Here is a 12,126-nt window from a genome sequence, read left to right as displayed (position 1 = left end):
TGGGATCGGGAGGGAAACAAACCATAAGAGACCCTTAATCTCAAAACAAACAGAGTTGTCGGGGATAGCGGGGTAGATTAGGGACATTGGGGAAGGTATGTGCTATGGTGAATGCTGTGAAGTGTGTAAATCTGGTGATTCACAGACCTGTACCCCTGGGGCTAATAATACATTATGTTAATTTTAAAAATTAAAAAAATACTACCATGCAAACTAACAGAAAAAGTACTTTATTTATAACATAATTTTGTAAACAATCACACTGTGCATTTTTAAATTCAACAAAAACAAATTTTTTTCCTTTAGATTTATAGCAAACCTGTGTGAAGTCAATGAGTTAATACAACAGTGAAGATGAACAGGGTAGAATAATTTTTGAAAATGTTAAATTACAGCACTTGATACGAAGACAGATAACTATCTGTACCATAAAAATTTACATGCCACAAAACATTAATTTATAATTTTAAATATGCAGTAAAACACATTTATAAAAAAGCATCAACATTAATTTTATTATAAACCAGTGAATTATTCAGAGGAATATTAAAACTTACTAAAACCAGTAAATTTTGCAACTGAGGTAAAAATTTATAAGTAAACAAAACTATCATTTATAAGAGCCGAAAAGTAAATGGAAGGGCAGACAACACTTCCTGATGACTATGTCTATTCCTTGATATTCTGAAGCAGCTTCAGTAAATGTGACTCAATGACCTGTTGAACTGGAACAGACAGGTTATCAAGACCACAGCATGTTGATCATAAAATTTTACACAGAACTGTCAAATTCATCTTAACATCAACTTTTCCTTAAAATAATGTTATTTCAGGGCACCTTGGTGGCTCAGTGGGTTAAGCCACTGCCTTCGGCAGATCATGATCAGCCATGATCCCAGGATCCTGGGATCAAGCCCCGAATTGGGCTCTCTACCTGGCAGGGAACCTGCTTCTCCCTCTCTCCCTGCCTCTCTGCCTACTTGTGACAGCTCTCTCTCTCGCTCTCTGTCAAATAAATAAATAAATAAAATCTTTAAAAAATACTAAAAAGTAAAATAAAATAAAGTTATTCCTCCCATTCTGAGGATATACTCCTCAGTATACTGAGGAGGATATAGGATATACTCCTATTCTGAGGATATACCCATTTTCTGAGGATGGTAAGATTGCAATGCACTACTTAGTGCACTTAAAATTTAGCCTGTCACTGACTTAGTGATCGTCCGAGTTCCTGGATTCTATTCTCATACAAGGTGTGTTCTAAGGAACAGAGAAAGGGCAACTATAAAGCATTTTATAAGTAATTTGCTTAAAAAAACGTTAAACAACTCTTGTCTGTAAATAGGTGTATACTCTTGCAATAAATTATTTGGGTTGGTGTCAATTAATAGTAACAAACTCATTTCCAGACTTTGTAAGAATTTGTTGATTTTGCCCACAGTTAAAAGTTACTGCCAGGAGTTAGGATAACATGCCACATTTAAGACTACAAATCATGAAAACAGTTTAGTCCACTAGTCTGTACTGTTTACAGAGTTTTACCAATTAAAATAAAACCTGAGGGGCACCTGGGTGGCTCAGTGGGTTAAAGCCTCTGCCTTCAGCTCGGGTCATGATCCCAGGGTCCTGAGATTGAGCCCCGCATCGGGCTCTCTGCTCAGCGGGGAGCCTGCTTCCCTTTCTCTCTGCCTGCCCTCTGCCTACTTCTGATCTCTGTCAGATAAATAAATAAAATCTTAAAAAATAAAAATACTTACCACTTCTATAGCCCAAGGCTACAGCTAAATCCATAGAATTATACCCAGAGTCAGTTTCAATGGTTGGGTCAGCTCCATTTTCTGTACCAAAACAGAAAAATCTGCATAAATAAAATGAAAATGTAGGTATGTTTGTCTGTGCCTGGCTCAATGCAAACGACAGGACAGATCTTCAGCAAAGAGTGCACAGAATTCACTTTGGCGGGTCAGGGTTTGGATGCCTCAAACAAATAGGGGTCCTTGCTAACAAATGAAACTCATCAACAACCTTAGACAAAACTTATGCCCATAGACACTGTGGACAGGAAAACAATGATGAATTCAGACATGATCCTCAAGAGGAAGCAACAGGGACAAATGTTCGAAGCACAGGTGTGCTGCAGGACAGAGCTGCTTCTCCCATGAGCAGCTCTGTGGCTGCGGGTGCTTCAGCAGAGTTAACAATATTTAATAATAGTTAGTCATTCTCTTGAGTAACACCAGGGCAGCCAGCTTGTTAAAAATTAAAGTCCTCACATGGTATTTTCTAAATATCACTTTCATTGGCTTACCTAAGAGCATTTTTACACATTTAACATGATTTCCATGTACAGCATAAAGCAAAGGTGTCCCTCCATTCTGCAAAGGAAAAGGTGATTTAGTTTTTCAAGGTGAGCAAGAGTGGAATAACTTAATGTTGCTGTGAGATGTTTTACTAAAAACGGTATGTAAAAGTTGTTTAAGGCAATTTTTTTTTTGCAATTTTCATATTTGGTGAAGAATATTTAAATCAGAATAACTGAGTTCATACCATTAACTTTTTCTTCTACATGTTTAATTAGCTATTTTTTCCAAATGTCTAGTAAAATTTTTTATGTCTCTCCAAACTTAATAATTCCTAGGATTTATCACAGTATTTTAAAAATCAGTACTATAGACTCACCCAATCATATTCATTTACATCAACTCCACAATCAAGCAGCATTTTGACAATATCTGTGTAGCCTTTACTACAGGCCAATGAGAGTGCACTTTCTCGACCTTTTCCTAAAAGCTGGGGATCAGCACCCTGGAGTGGCAAGGAGAGATAAAAGACTTTTCAATTCATTTAAATAAGAATATTGTTATTTCTGTCAATGAGAATTACAGTTCAGTACTTAGGCCAAGTAATGTTCTTCACTGAATAATGCAAACTTCTACTCACGGATGTCCTTATTATCACGGTTGTCTGGAGGCCTTCCTTCCTCCCTCTATTTTGAAGCCAACTATCCTTCCACTATGGAGTTAAGTTACATCTCCCCCATGAAGCTTCTCCTACAATGCTGATCATTCTTTTGTTCCCACTGCACTCTGAGGGAGCCAGGCATGAGATTCTCTCTTGCTGTTTCATGTATGATTAGTCTTACCTGCCCAACTAGATCCACGTTTCACAAGAATACAAAAAGCGTGCAAAACTTTTTTGGATCCTCTACCATTACATCTAGTTGGCTGGAGATACAAAATCTTTACTCAAGACTTAAGTAACTATATGTACACATTTTCCGAGGCAGTTTCCTTACATTTTGAAGTAGAAACTCTACCACAGCTATTTGCCCGTGTGCTGCAGCCCACATCAAAGGAGTAAATCCTTCTTCATCTGTGTGATTGATAACATTTTCTATTTAAAAGAAAAACAATTTTTGTAATCTAATTTAACAACCATCTATTAATATCATTATGAAAATACTGGCATTCTAAAAGGTGGATTATACTACTCGATGAGGTTCACTTCCTGCTCACTTCTTTGCTGTCCTATTATGTGAGTTTGTACCATTAACTTTTTCTTCTTCCACGTGTTTAATTAGCTAAGTTAATTAACTAATAAGCAAAGGTGTTCCTCCATTATTTATAATCTTGAAGTACAACAGCCTTTTGAAGAAGGATATAAAACTCAGAAGTTACAAGGAAAAAAATAAATTTACCACTACAGAATGTTAAACTTCTGTTGAAAACATTAGAATCAAAGGAAGATGAGTGGTTAAAAAAAATATATGCAACATAAAAAACAAAAAATGAATTTTTAAAATTTAGATGAGATCATATAAATCAATATATATCAAGCAGTTAACATATAAAAGAGCCTAAATAGACCCTGATTCAAAAAATCTAAACAAAACCAGTGTGTGATACCATTTTTCACCCATGAGATTAGCAAAGATTAAAATCTGATAATACTTTGTGTCACTGAGGTTATGGGGAAATACAAACTGTAACTCTGGAGTGAGGACAGGACAAATACCTGGCAAGATATGTAAAAGCAAAAAATCCATATACCTTTTGACCCAGCAAATAAACTTGTAGGAACTTATACTATACATAAAAAGAATGCCAACAGGAATGTAATGTTACTTAATACCGAGAAACTGCAATCAACCATCACCAAAGAGACTGGTTAAAAAATAAAAATACACTATGTATGTATGCAGCAATATAGTGCAAAACTATGGACCTATTAAAAAGAATGAAATAGGGCACCTGGGTGGCTCAGTGTGTTAAAGCCTCTGCCTTCAGCTCAGATCATGATCTCAGGGTCCTGGCATCAAGCCCCACATCGGGCTTTCTGCTCAGTGGGGAGCCTGCTTCCCCTTCTCTCTCTGCCTGTCTTTTTGCCTACATGTGATCTCTGTCAGTCAAATAAATAAATAAAATCTTTAAAAAAAAAAAAAAAAAGAATGAAATAGGGGGCAGCTGGGTGACTCAGCTGGTTAAGCATCTGCCTTTGGCTCAAGTCATAATCCCAGGGTCCTGGGATCGAGTCCTGTCTGGTAGGGAGGTGGCCCCCACTTAGCAGGGAGTCTGCTTCTCCTTCTCCCTCTGACCCTCCCCTCTGCTTATGCTCTCTCTCTTTCAAAATAAATAAAGAAAATCCTTTAAAAAAGAGAGAGAAATAAAAAGAAATAAATCTTTATGTGCTCATATGGAAAGATCTCCAATTAAGTGAAAAAAGTGCAATGCAGCGTGAGAATATTTTCCCTCTTGTGTACATACCAAAAAGTAAATGCATGTTTTCACACATAACCCTAAAAATAAACAGGACTGTTCTCTAAAAGAGTTTCCTGACGGGGCACCTGGGTGGCTCAGTGGGTTAAGCCTCTGCCTTTGGCTCAGGTCATGATCTCGGGGTCCTGGGATCAAGCCCACATTGGGCTCCCTGCTCAGCAGGAAGCCTGCTTCCCACCCCCACCCCCCGCCTGCCTACTCTCTCTGCCTACTTGTGATCTCTGTCAAATAAATAAATAAAATCTTTAAAAAAATAAAAATAAAATAAGAGTTTCCTGGAAACATAAGAAATTTATAATGTTTACTTCTGGGGAAAAGGTGGTAAGGGAGGCTGTAACTTTTGTACTTTGTAGTACTTTATTTTTTTTACTACCTATGGAGTTATGTGCCTGATGAGATTATACAACTACTGTTTTTTGTCTTTATACTTTCCTATATTAAAATAAAACAACAAAAATCTAATAAATCCAATTAAATATGTTTTAAGCACAGTTAAAAAAACAGGCTATTACCTTGTTCAATCCGAGTAGCTAGGTAGAGCATCTCTCCCTGAGCAGCCAACTGATGAACAGATAAAGCTGAAAAGATACCACAAAGAGCTTCATGTTTTCCTACCTAGAGAGTACGCTTTCGTCATGTCATTCATATTTGTGCAGCAATTCTTTTTTCTAAAAAAACCCCTCTCATTTTATTGTTTAAAAAAATTTAACTTAAAATATATCCTAAAGGGGTGCCTGGGTGGCTCAGGGGGTTAAAGCCTCTGCCTTCAGTTTGGGTCATGAGCCCAGGATCCTGGGATCAAGCCCCGCATCAGGCTATCTGCTCAGTGGGGAGCCTGCTTCCTCCTCTCTCTCTGCCTGCCTACTTGAGATCTCTGTCAAATAAATAAATAAAATCTTAAAAAAAATATATATATATATACATACACACACACACACACACACACATCCTTACATTACAAGTAGCTATTCTGTATCTGAGAATTGATGTATGTTTAAGGCAATTCTGACATCTGCAAAGTATTGTTATCAATGAATACACAAACTGTTATGATCAACTATTAGCAATGCAAACTGCTAATGATCCCATCAATCAAAGAGATGGCTTAGGCATTTAATTTTTAAAATGCTAACTCAATATCCAAACTTGTAAGGATGTTGGATCTAAAACACACAAAGACATACCTTTTGTCTTTTTATTGATTAAGTCCTCTGAAATCCCAAATATCATTATTTTAAGACTCCATGGGTTTTTCTTAACTTTGGAGTGAGGTAGTAAATGAAAAAATGACTTCAAGAGTAAATTCTTGAATTCAGGGGCACCTGGGTGGCTCAGTGGGTTAAAGCCTCTGCCTTTGGCTCAGGTGATGATCCTGGAGTCCTGGGATCAAGCCCTGCATTGGGCTCTCTGCTCGGCAGGGAGCCTGCTTCCCCCACCTCTCTGCCTGCCTCTCTGCCTACTTGTGATCTCTGTCTGACTTATGATCTCTGTCTGTGAAATAAATAAATAAAATCTTCAAAAAAAAAGTTCTTGAATTCAGACCTAGTTGTGGCTAATTAGCTGTGTGACCTTGAATAAATGATTAATTGTGCATTCCCTGCACTCCAAGAACAGAAAAACACTCACAATGTCTTAGTGTGGACAAAGTTCAGAATGACAAATTGTTTGTTACAGTAGGACTATAAAGGTTTTAAGAATGAAAACCTGAGGGCACCTGAGTAGTTCAGAGGGTTAAGCCTCAGCTTTCAGCTCAGGTCCTGATCCCAAAGTCCTGGGATCAATCCCGCATCAGGCTCTCTGTTCAGCAGGGAGCCTGCTTCCCCCTCTCTCTCTGCCTACTTGTGATCTCTCTCTCTCTGTCAAATAAATAAAATCTTAAAAAAAAAAAAAAGAATGAAAACCTGTAGGGGCGCCTGGGTGGCTCAGTCGTTAAGTGTCCAACTCTTGATTTCTGCTCAGGTCATGATCTCAGGGTCCTGAGATAGAGCCTAGTGACAGCTCTGTGCTGGGCATGGAGCCTGCCTACAAGATTCTCTCTCTCCCTCTCTCCCTGCCTGTCCCCTCCCCAACTCTCTCTCTTTAAAAAAAAAAATAATAATAACGAAAACTTGTATAAAATCTGTATGTGTATAACAAATATAAACCTGTATTTATATAAACCTATATAAAGTCTGTATTAAAATCTATATTTGTTCTTGGGGTGCCTGGGTGGCTCAGTCCATTAAGCATCTGTCTTCAGCTCAGGTCATATTCTGGGGTCCTGGATTGAGTCCCGCATTGGGCTCCCTATTCAGCAGACAGTCCGCTTCTCCTTTTCCTGCTCCCCCTACTTGTGTGTGCTCTCTCTAATAAATAAAACCTTTTTTTAAAAATCTGTATTTGTTCTTAACAAATATAAAACATGAAATATTTGATTATGTGGTAATACTGTGAAAAAATTTTTAAATAACTAGAACTATCAAGACATCACTTAAGCTTTCCAAAATAAAATATGCATTTAAAGAAAATGCTTCAAAGCCAAACTCTTGAAAGCATTGTTAGTAATAAGAATATTTTAATACATTACTGGGATATACTTACAATTTGCTAATAGAGGTGTGGTTGAGACCTCATTTCCTCTGTGTTTGTTGGTCAAAGTAGTTGACTGTTTAATTGGTGAGAAGTGCTTTGTTGTAGAGGGAGTATAGACATGTCTTACTTGAATTCCCGGGGAAGGAGATGTATGGATATTGCATTCAGCTAAGTAAAATAAATTTAAACACGTTAAAATAATATTTTAATGACAAAGCATTTCAAAATTCTATGTCAACGTTTACATTAAAAAAGAAATACATGAGGTAGATCTTCAACTGTTTCTCAAGTGATACTATTCTTTGCTGTAAAAATTCTGCATTATCACAGTGGAAGTTCCAGAAAAAATCTGTATTAATCTTGAGTGATTTTATTCTGAGATTAGTTTTTTTATTCAATAGATTGTTGTAAAAGTAAGTCTACAATATGAAGAAAACATCAATGCATTAAACTATGGGACGGTGATGCCAATCAAATATTTGTGGAATAGGGAATAGTAAGGTAATTCATTTCTTAAAAGGCACAAATAATTTCTTTCTCCTATCATTTTAAAGAGTACAATAAGAAACTTGAATTTGTAAATAAACAAAGGTCAAGCAAGAAAAATTTTAAAAAATCAACATATACTTATAGAGATCAAATAACATGAAATTATTTAGTTTTGGTTTTGGTGAGGTTCTAGAAAATCATATTAAAGTATGACTTTCAAATCATATTAAAGTATGACTTCCAAACTCACAATCTCATGATCAAGAAAGGAAAAAAAAACAAAAACCAAAAAACAAAATAAACAAAAACAAATGCAGATATTTATACCATAACTTTCAACCTTTAAATAGGACAGATGCCACTTCCAGGTCAGAGTTAACCTGATCTTGAATGTTTTTACTATCCTCTTCATTTAAGGACTTCACAAATCGAGAACACACGTTCATATCAAATCGGTTAGGTAATATGAATTTCATTCCCATGGCAACACCCTGAGCGGATCCTTCTTCTGCATTTGAGTCCAGCTGATGTTCTATTTTAATGTCTGGCATGCCAGCTAGACTGTAACTGTTGGGGCACTCTTCCACTATCAGCTGGGCTCCAATATCCAGATTTGCTGATGTAGCCATGATTTCAACTGTAGTTTCAATAATTAAAACATTTCTTCATGATTTCCTCTTTGTTTTATAGGATTGGTATCCACTGTGTTCTTGGAATTCAGCTATTAAAAAATCTGAAAGAAAAAAATTAAAAATATCATATCAACTTAGCTAAAGTACACAAAATAAGCAAAGAGTGCTCTTATAGACACCGACACATAGTAGTAGTAGTGTGCTAATAGTAAGCATACAATGTTCAGAGGCAGACACCTGGGTATGAATTTAAGCTTCGTCACTTACTAGCTATGTGCACCTATGCATTACTCAACCTCTCTAAGCCTCAATCTCACCTGTAAAATGGAGGTGTCATCATTAACCTCATGGGATCTTGGTAAAGACTAAATGAAATACAGTAACATTCTCACTTTTATCACTAGGTTTCAACATTTTTCTCTTTCTCCCCTTTCCAATTCTTGAACATTGCCAAATGAACAGAAGATGAAGGTAACAATGAAAAGAAACTTTCATGCTCTTTCACCAAGTTAGAACAGACCAAGCAGATGGCAGCTGTGAACCAGGAAGAGTGCTCTCACCAGCACACAACCATGCTGCCACCTTGATCTTAGACTTCCCAGCCTCCAGAACTACCCCAAATTCCTGCTACTGCAAAAGCCCAAAGAGGACTTGGAGGCACTTCATCAAGGTGGAAAGAAGCTAGTTCCTACTGGGACAAAACATTGTAAAAAATTCCTAATAGCATTTTTTTTTTCAAAAATTTGACATTTCTTATTTTCATAGATCAAGTCAGTGATCCTTTCACTGATTGCTAGATTCTTTAAACCACCTTCTAATGTTAAAGTGCCAAGACTTCATTTCATAAATTAAAATGGCTAAAACATTTTCATTTGAAAAACTTTCATGTAAAACACTTTGATGTGAAAACTTTAAACTCTTACCTGTAGTTCACCTTTTAACATGCTATACTTATGAACGGCTCTGAGTTTGAATTTAAGATAGAACTCATGTTGTACCCATGTCTATTAGTATCTAGAACACCTGTGATTCTTGGATAAGTTGAAGATATACTTATTTATCAGTTTTTGTGCAGTTCAAATATTAGTAACTTAAAATAGGTTTTTATGAAAATTGTTACTATAGAAATCATAGATTATAGATTGGCTTCCTGTACTTTATTATCTCTAGGACATTAGGATCAAACTATAATTTTTAGATCTCATTTTTATAATAAGTATTAAGAAATAATAATTAAGTATAAATAAGAAATGATTTTTTTCAAATACAGATAATTAAGACATAAATTCAATAAATGCAAACTCTCAAAGCATAGATTGTAAGCACACTGTTAAAGAATCATCTGCTACTGTCTTATAATGAGCTTTTAGTAATCACTGGCACTTCCCTATGAACCTTAATATAATTTCAAGAGAATTTCATTATTGTACCTAAAATTGATTCTAAAAAAATGAAGAATTTCAAGATTATAAATACCCTATGCATGTAATCCCTGAGACAGGGAGAAGAAAATTAAAACATCTAGTTAAATCTTTTCATGTTAGGGTTTACTGCCTCTTAGAAATTTCGAAAGGATGCAGGATTTTTAAAAATTGGAATTTAAGGGGCGCCTGGGTGGCTCAGTGGGTTAAAGCCTCTGCCTTCAGCTCGGGTCATGGTCCCAGGGTCCTGGGATGGAGCCCCGCATCCGGCTCTCTGCTCGGTGGGGAGCCTGCTTCCTCCTCTCTCTCTGCTTGCCTCTCTGCCTACCTGTGATCTCTGTCAGTCAAATAAATAAATAAAATATTTAAAAAGAAATTGGAGTTTAAAAAGAAAAATGCATTAGGATTACAGTGGAGCAGAGGTTGACAAACCATACATTTATAGGTAACTACTATTTTCAGTTTTAAAACATTTTCCAAGATTGATCCTTAAAACAATCCTCTGAGTAGTGAGGGTAGTTAACTGTTATTTCCTATGTAGAGAAAAGAAAAAGGGAGCTTATACATTATGAAGGACCTATGCAGCTCTTTGGATAGAGCACCCTGACCACTAAAATAAGCAGCAGCACTAAACTAATCCAAAATTCCAAGGGATAAGAGGTGAAGAAATAACAAATAGCAGTAGTAGTAGTAATAATAATAATAGTAAGAAAGTAACAGGTAACAAAGTCAATATCCTTTAGCAAAAGGAAAGAAGGAAACCGGAAAAGAAATGAGCTGTGATTCAAAGAGGGATAGAACTGCAATGAAGAGGGCTTTAAAAATGTATTGCAAGATGTGAACTATGCTTCCTGAGGGAAGAAGCATCTCCCACAGACTCCTACCCAGAGCTGGCCTAGGTGCAATCCCCTGAGCTCTCTTGGCACACTGCATTTATTTCTATTTTTAGTATTTATTATTCTCTTGAAAGTTTCCACTTATTCCAAAGAAACTGAAAACTTTTCTAAGATGGAGAACACTCTTACTAATCTTTGCACACAAGCAGAGCCTGATTCTACCAGGTGTTCCAGAAGTGTTTTCCGATTTGAATACGAACATCGTTTTTTATATTCTTTTCTATCCTGAAATGACCCTGCAAGATGCTCAACAAAGGCTTGCTAATTAGATTCGGCTTTGCATGTTCAACGTCACTAACAACTAGCTGTGCAACCCTGGAAAGAAAAATCACATACGTTTTCTGAAACTCATTTTATTAATCTATACAATGTGGGTGGTTCAAGCAGACATCTCTAATACTCTTTCTAGCTCTAAACATCTTCCATGTCATAAATCAGGGTTTATAGACGGAATGGAACTACCGGCCTTTGAGCGGAGAACCTGGGAATGGAGGAAGTGAAAACAGAACGCTGTCTTGCCACGGCTCTATAGAAGAAGAGCCAAATTGACTGGTTAAGCTAAGATTTTGAAGACTAGGAGAAGGAGAGGGGAAACATGATCAAGAGTAGGAGGCGGAGAGAAAAAGAGGTATGGCCTAGGATCACCTCGATCCGTCAGAGCCCAGGGATGAAGGGAGAGACACGCTGGGCGACTGTGCTAGCCCGCAGTGGATCCTAGTAACAGGAGCCCCCCCCCCCCCCCCGGTTCTTCCTCATCCTGAAGTTGTCCTACAAGGAAAGGAAGGTGCTATGAAAATGAATGATGCCTCACAGGCGACAGGTGTCCCAGCGTCCCATGACAGAAGCTCGCTGGAGGGGACACCTGTAGGAAGATAAGTCCGCTCGGTCGCCACCCGCCAATTCTGCCCGAAAAATCCCAGCACAGCTCAAGGACCGCGGGAGGAAACGCTGGTTCACCCACGGAGAGAAAGTCAGGGGAACAGGGGCGAGGGGCGACTGGGCGGGACCGCAGGGCCTCGCGACTACCTTCGACAGCCGACAGCGAGTCGGGCCTTTCCATCTGCAGCCACAGATTCACAGCAGGCCCCCAAACCCCGGCTTGTTTTGACCGCGACGTCACTTCCGACTTCTTCTTTCGGTTTCTTTCGCGTCACTGTAGCCGAAAGGCCTTCCAGTTTTTGGTTTTGTTTTTGTTTTTTTCCTAAAAAATGCTGTTGCTCGGTCTTTACTGCCCGAATACTACAGAGACTGGGTCACTTCAGTAGACCCTTCTGGATCACTACGGCAACACCCATCGGGCCCTCCGACCACGTCTCCTCTTCTCCCATCGCCCCGCCCTCCT

General features: G+C 37.8%; 1 protein-coding gene across 1 annotated transcript; it reads right to left on the bottom strand.

Annotated features, from left to right (window-relative positions):
• Positions 1–223: 223 nt before the first annotated feature.
• Positions 224–12,113, bottom strand: ANKRA2 (ankyrin repeat family A member 2). Its single transcript, XM_032335984.1, has 9 exons — positions 11,811–12,113; positions 8,176–8,568; positions 7,356–7,514; positions 5,288–5,353; positions 3,296–3,393; positions 2,680–2,805; positions 2,309–2,375; positions 1,758–1,838; positions 224–725 (listed from the first exon to the last, which is right to left on the bottom strand). Exons 2-9 carry the CDS (start codon positions 8,462–8,464, stop codon positions 670–672), a joined length of 942 nt encoding a protein of 313 aa, XP_032191875.1. The 5' UTR covers positions 8,465–8,568; positions 11,811–12,113; the 3' UTR covers positions 224–669.
• Between the last annotated feature and the right edge of the window lie 13 nt (positions 12,114–12,126).

Source organism: Mustela erminea, chromosome 3 (assembly GCF_009829155.1).
Source record: "Mustela erminea isolate mMusErm1 chromosome 3, mMusErm1.Pri, whole genome shotgun sequence".
In the NCBI taxonomy this organism is placed as follows: Eukaryota; Metazoa; Chordata; class Mammalia; order Carnivora; family Mustelidae; genus Mustela; species Mustela erminea.
Note: the sequence above shows the minus strand (reverse complement) of the source record. Positions and strands in the feature narration are given on the sequence as shown.

Excerpts from the sequence above, each read along its gene's own strand:
- ANKRA2 (XM_032335984.1), bottom strand. The coding sequence starts at position 8,464 with ATGGCTACATCAGCAAATCTGGATATTGGAGCCCAGCTGATAGTGGAA. Across the intron at positions 2,806-3,295 it reads TAGAGTTTCTACTTCAAAAT|GGTGCTGATCCCCAGCTTTT; the intron begins GTAAGGAAACTG and ends TTGCCACTCCAG. Across the intron at positions 2,376-2,679 it reads ATGTAAATGAATATGATTGG|AATGGAGGGACACCTTTGCT; the intron begins GTGAGTCTATAG and ends TTTCCTTTGCAG.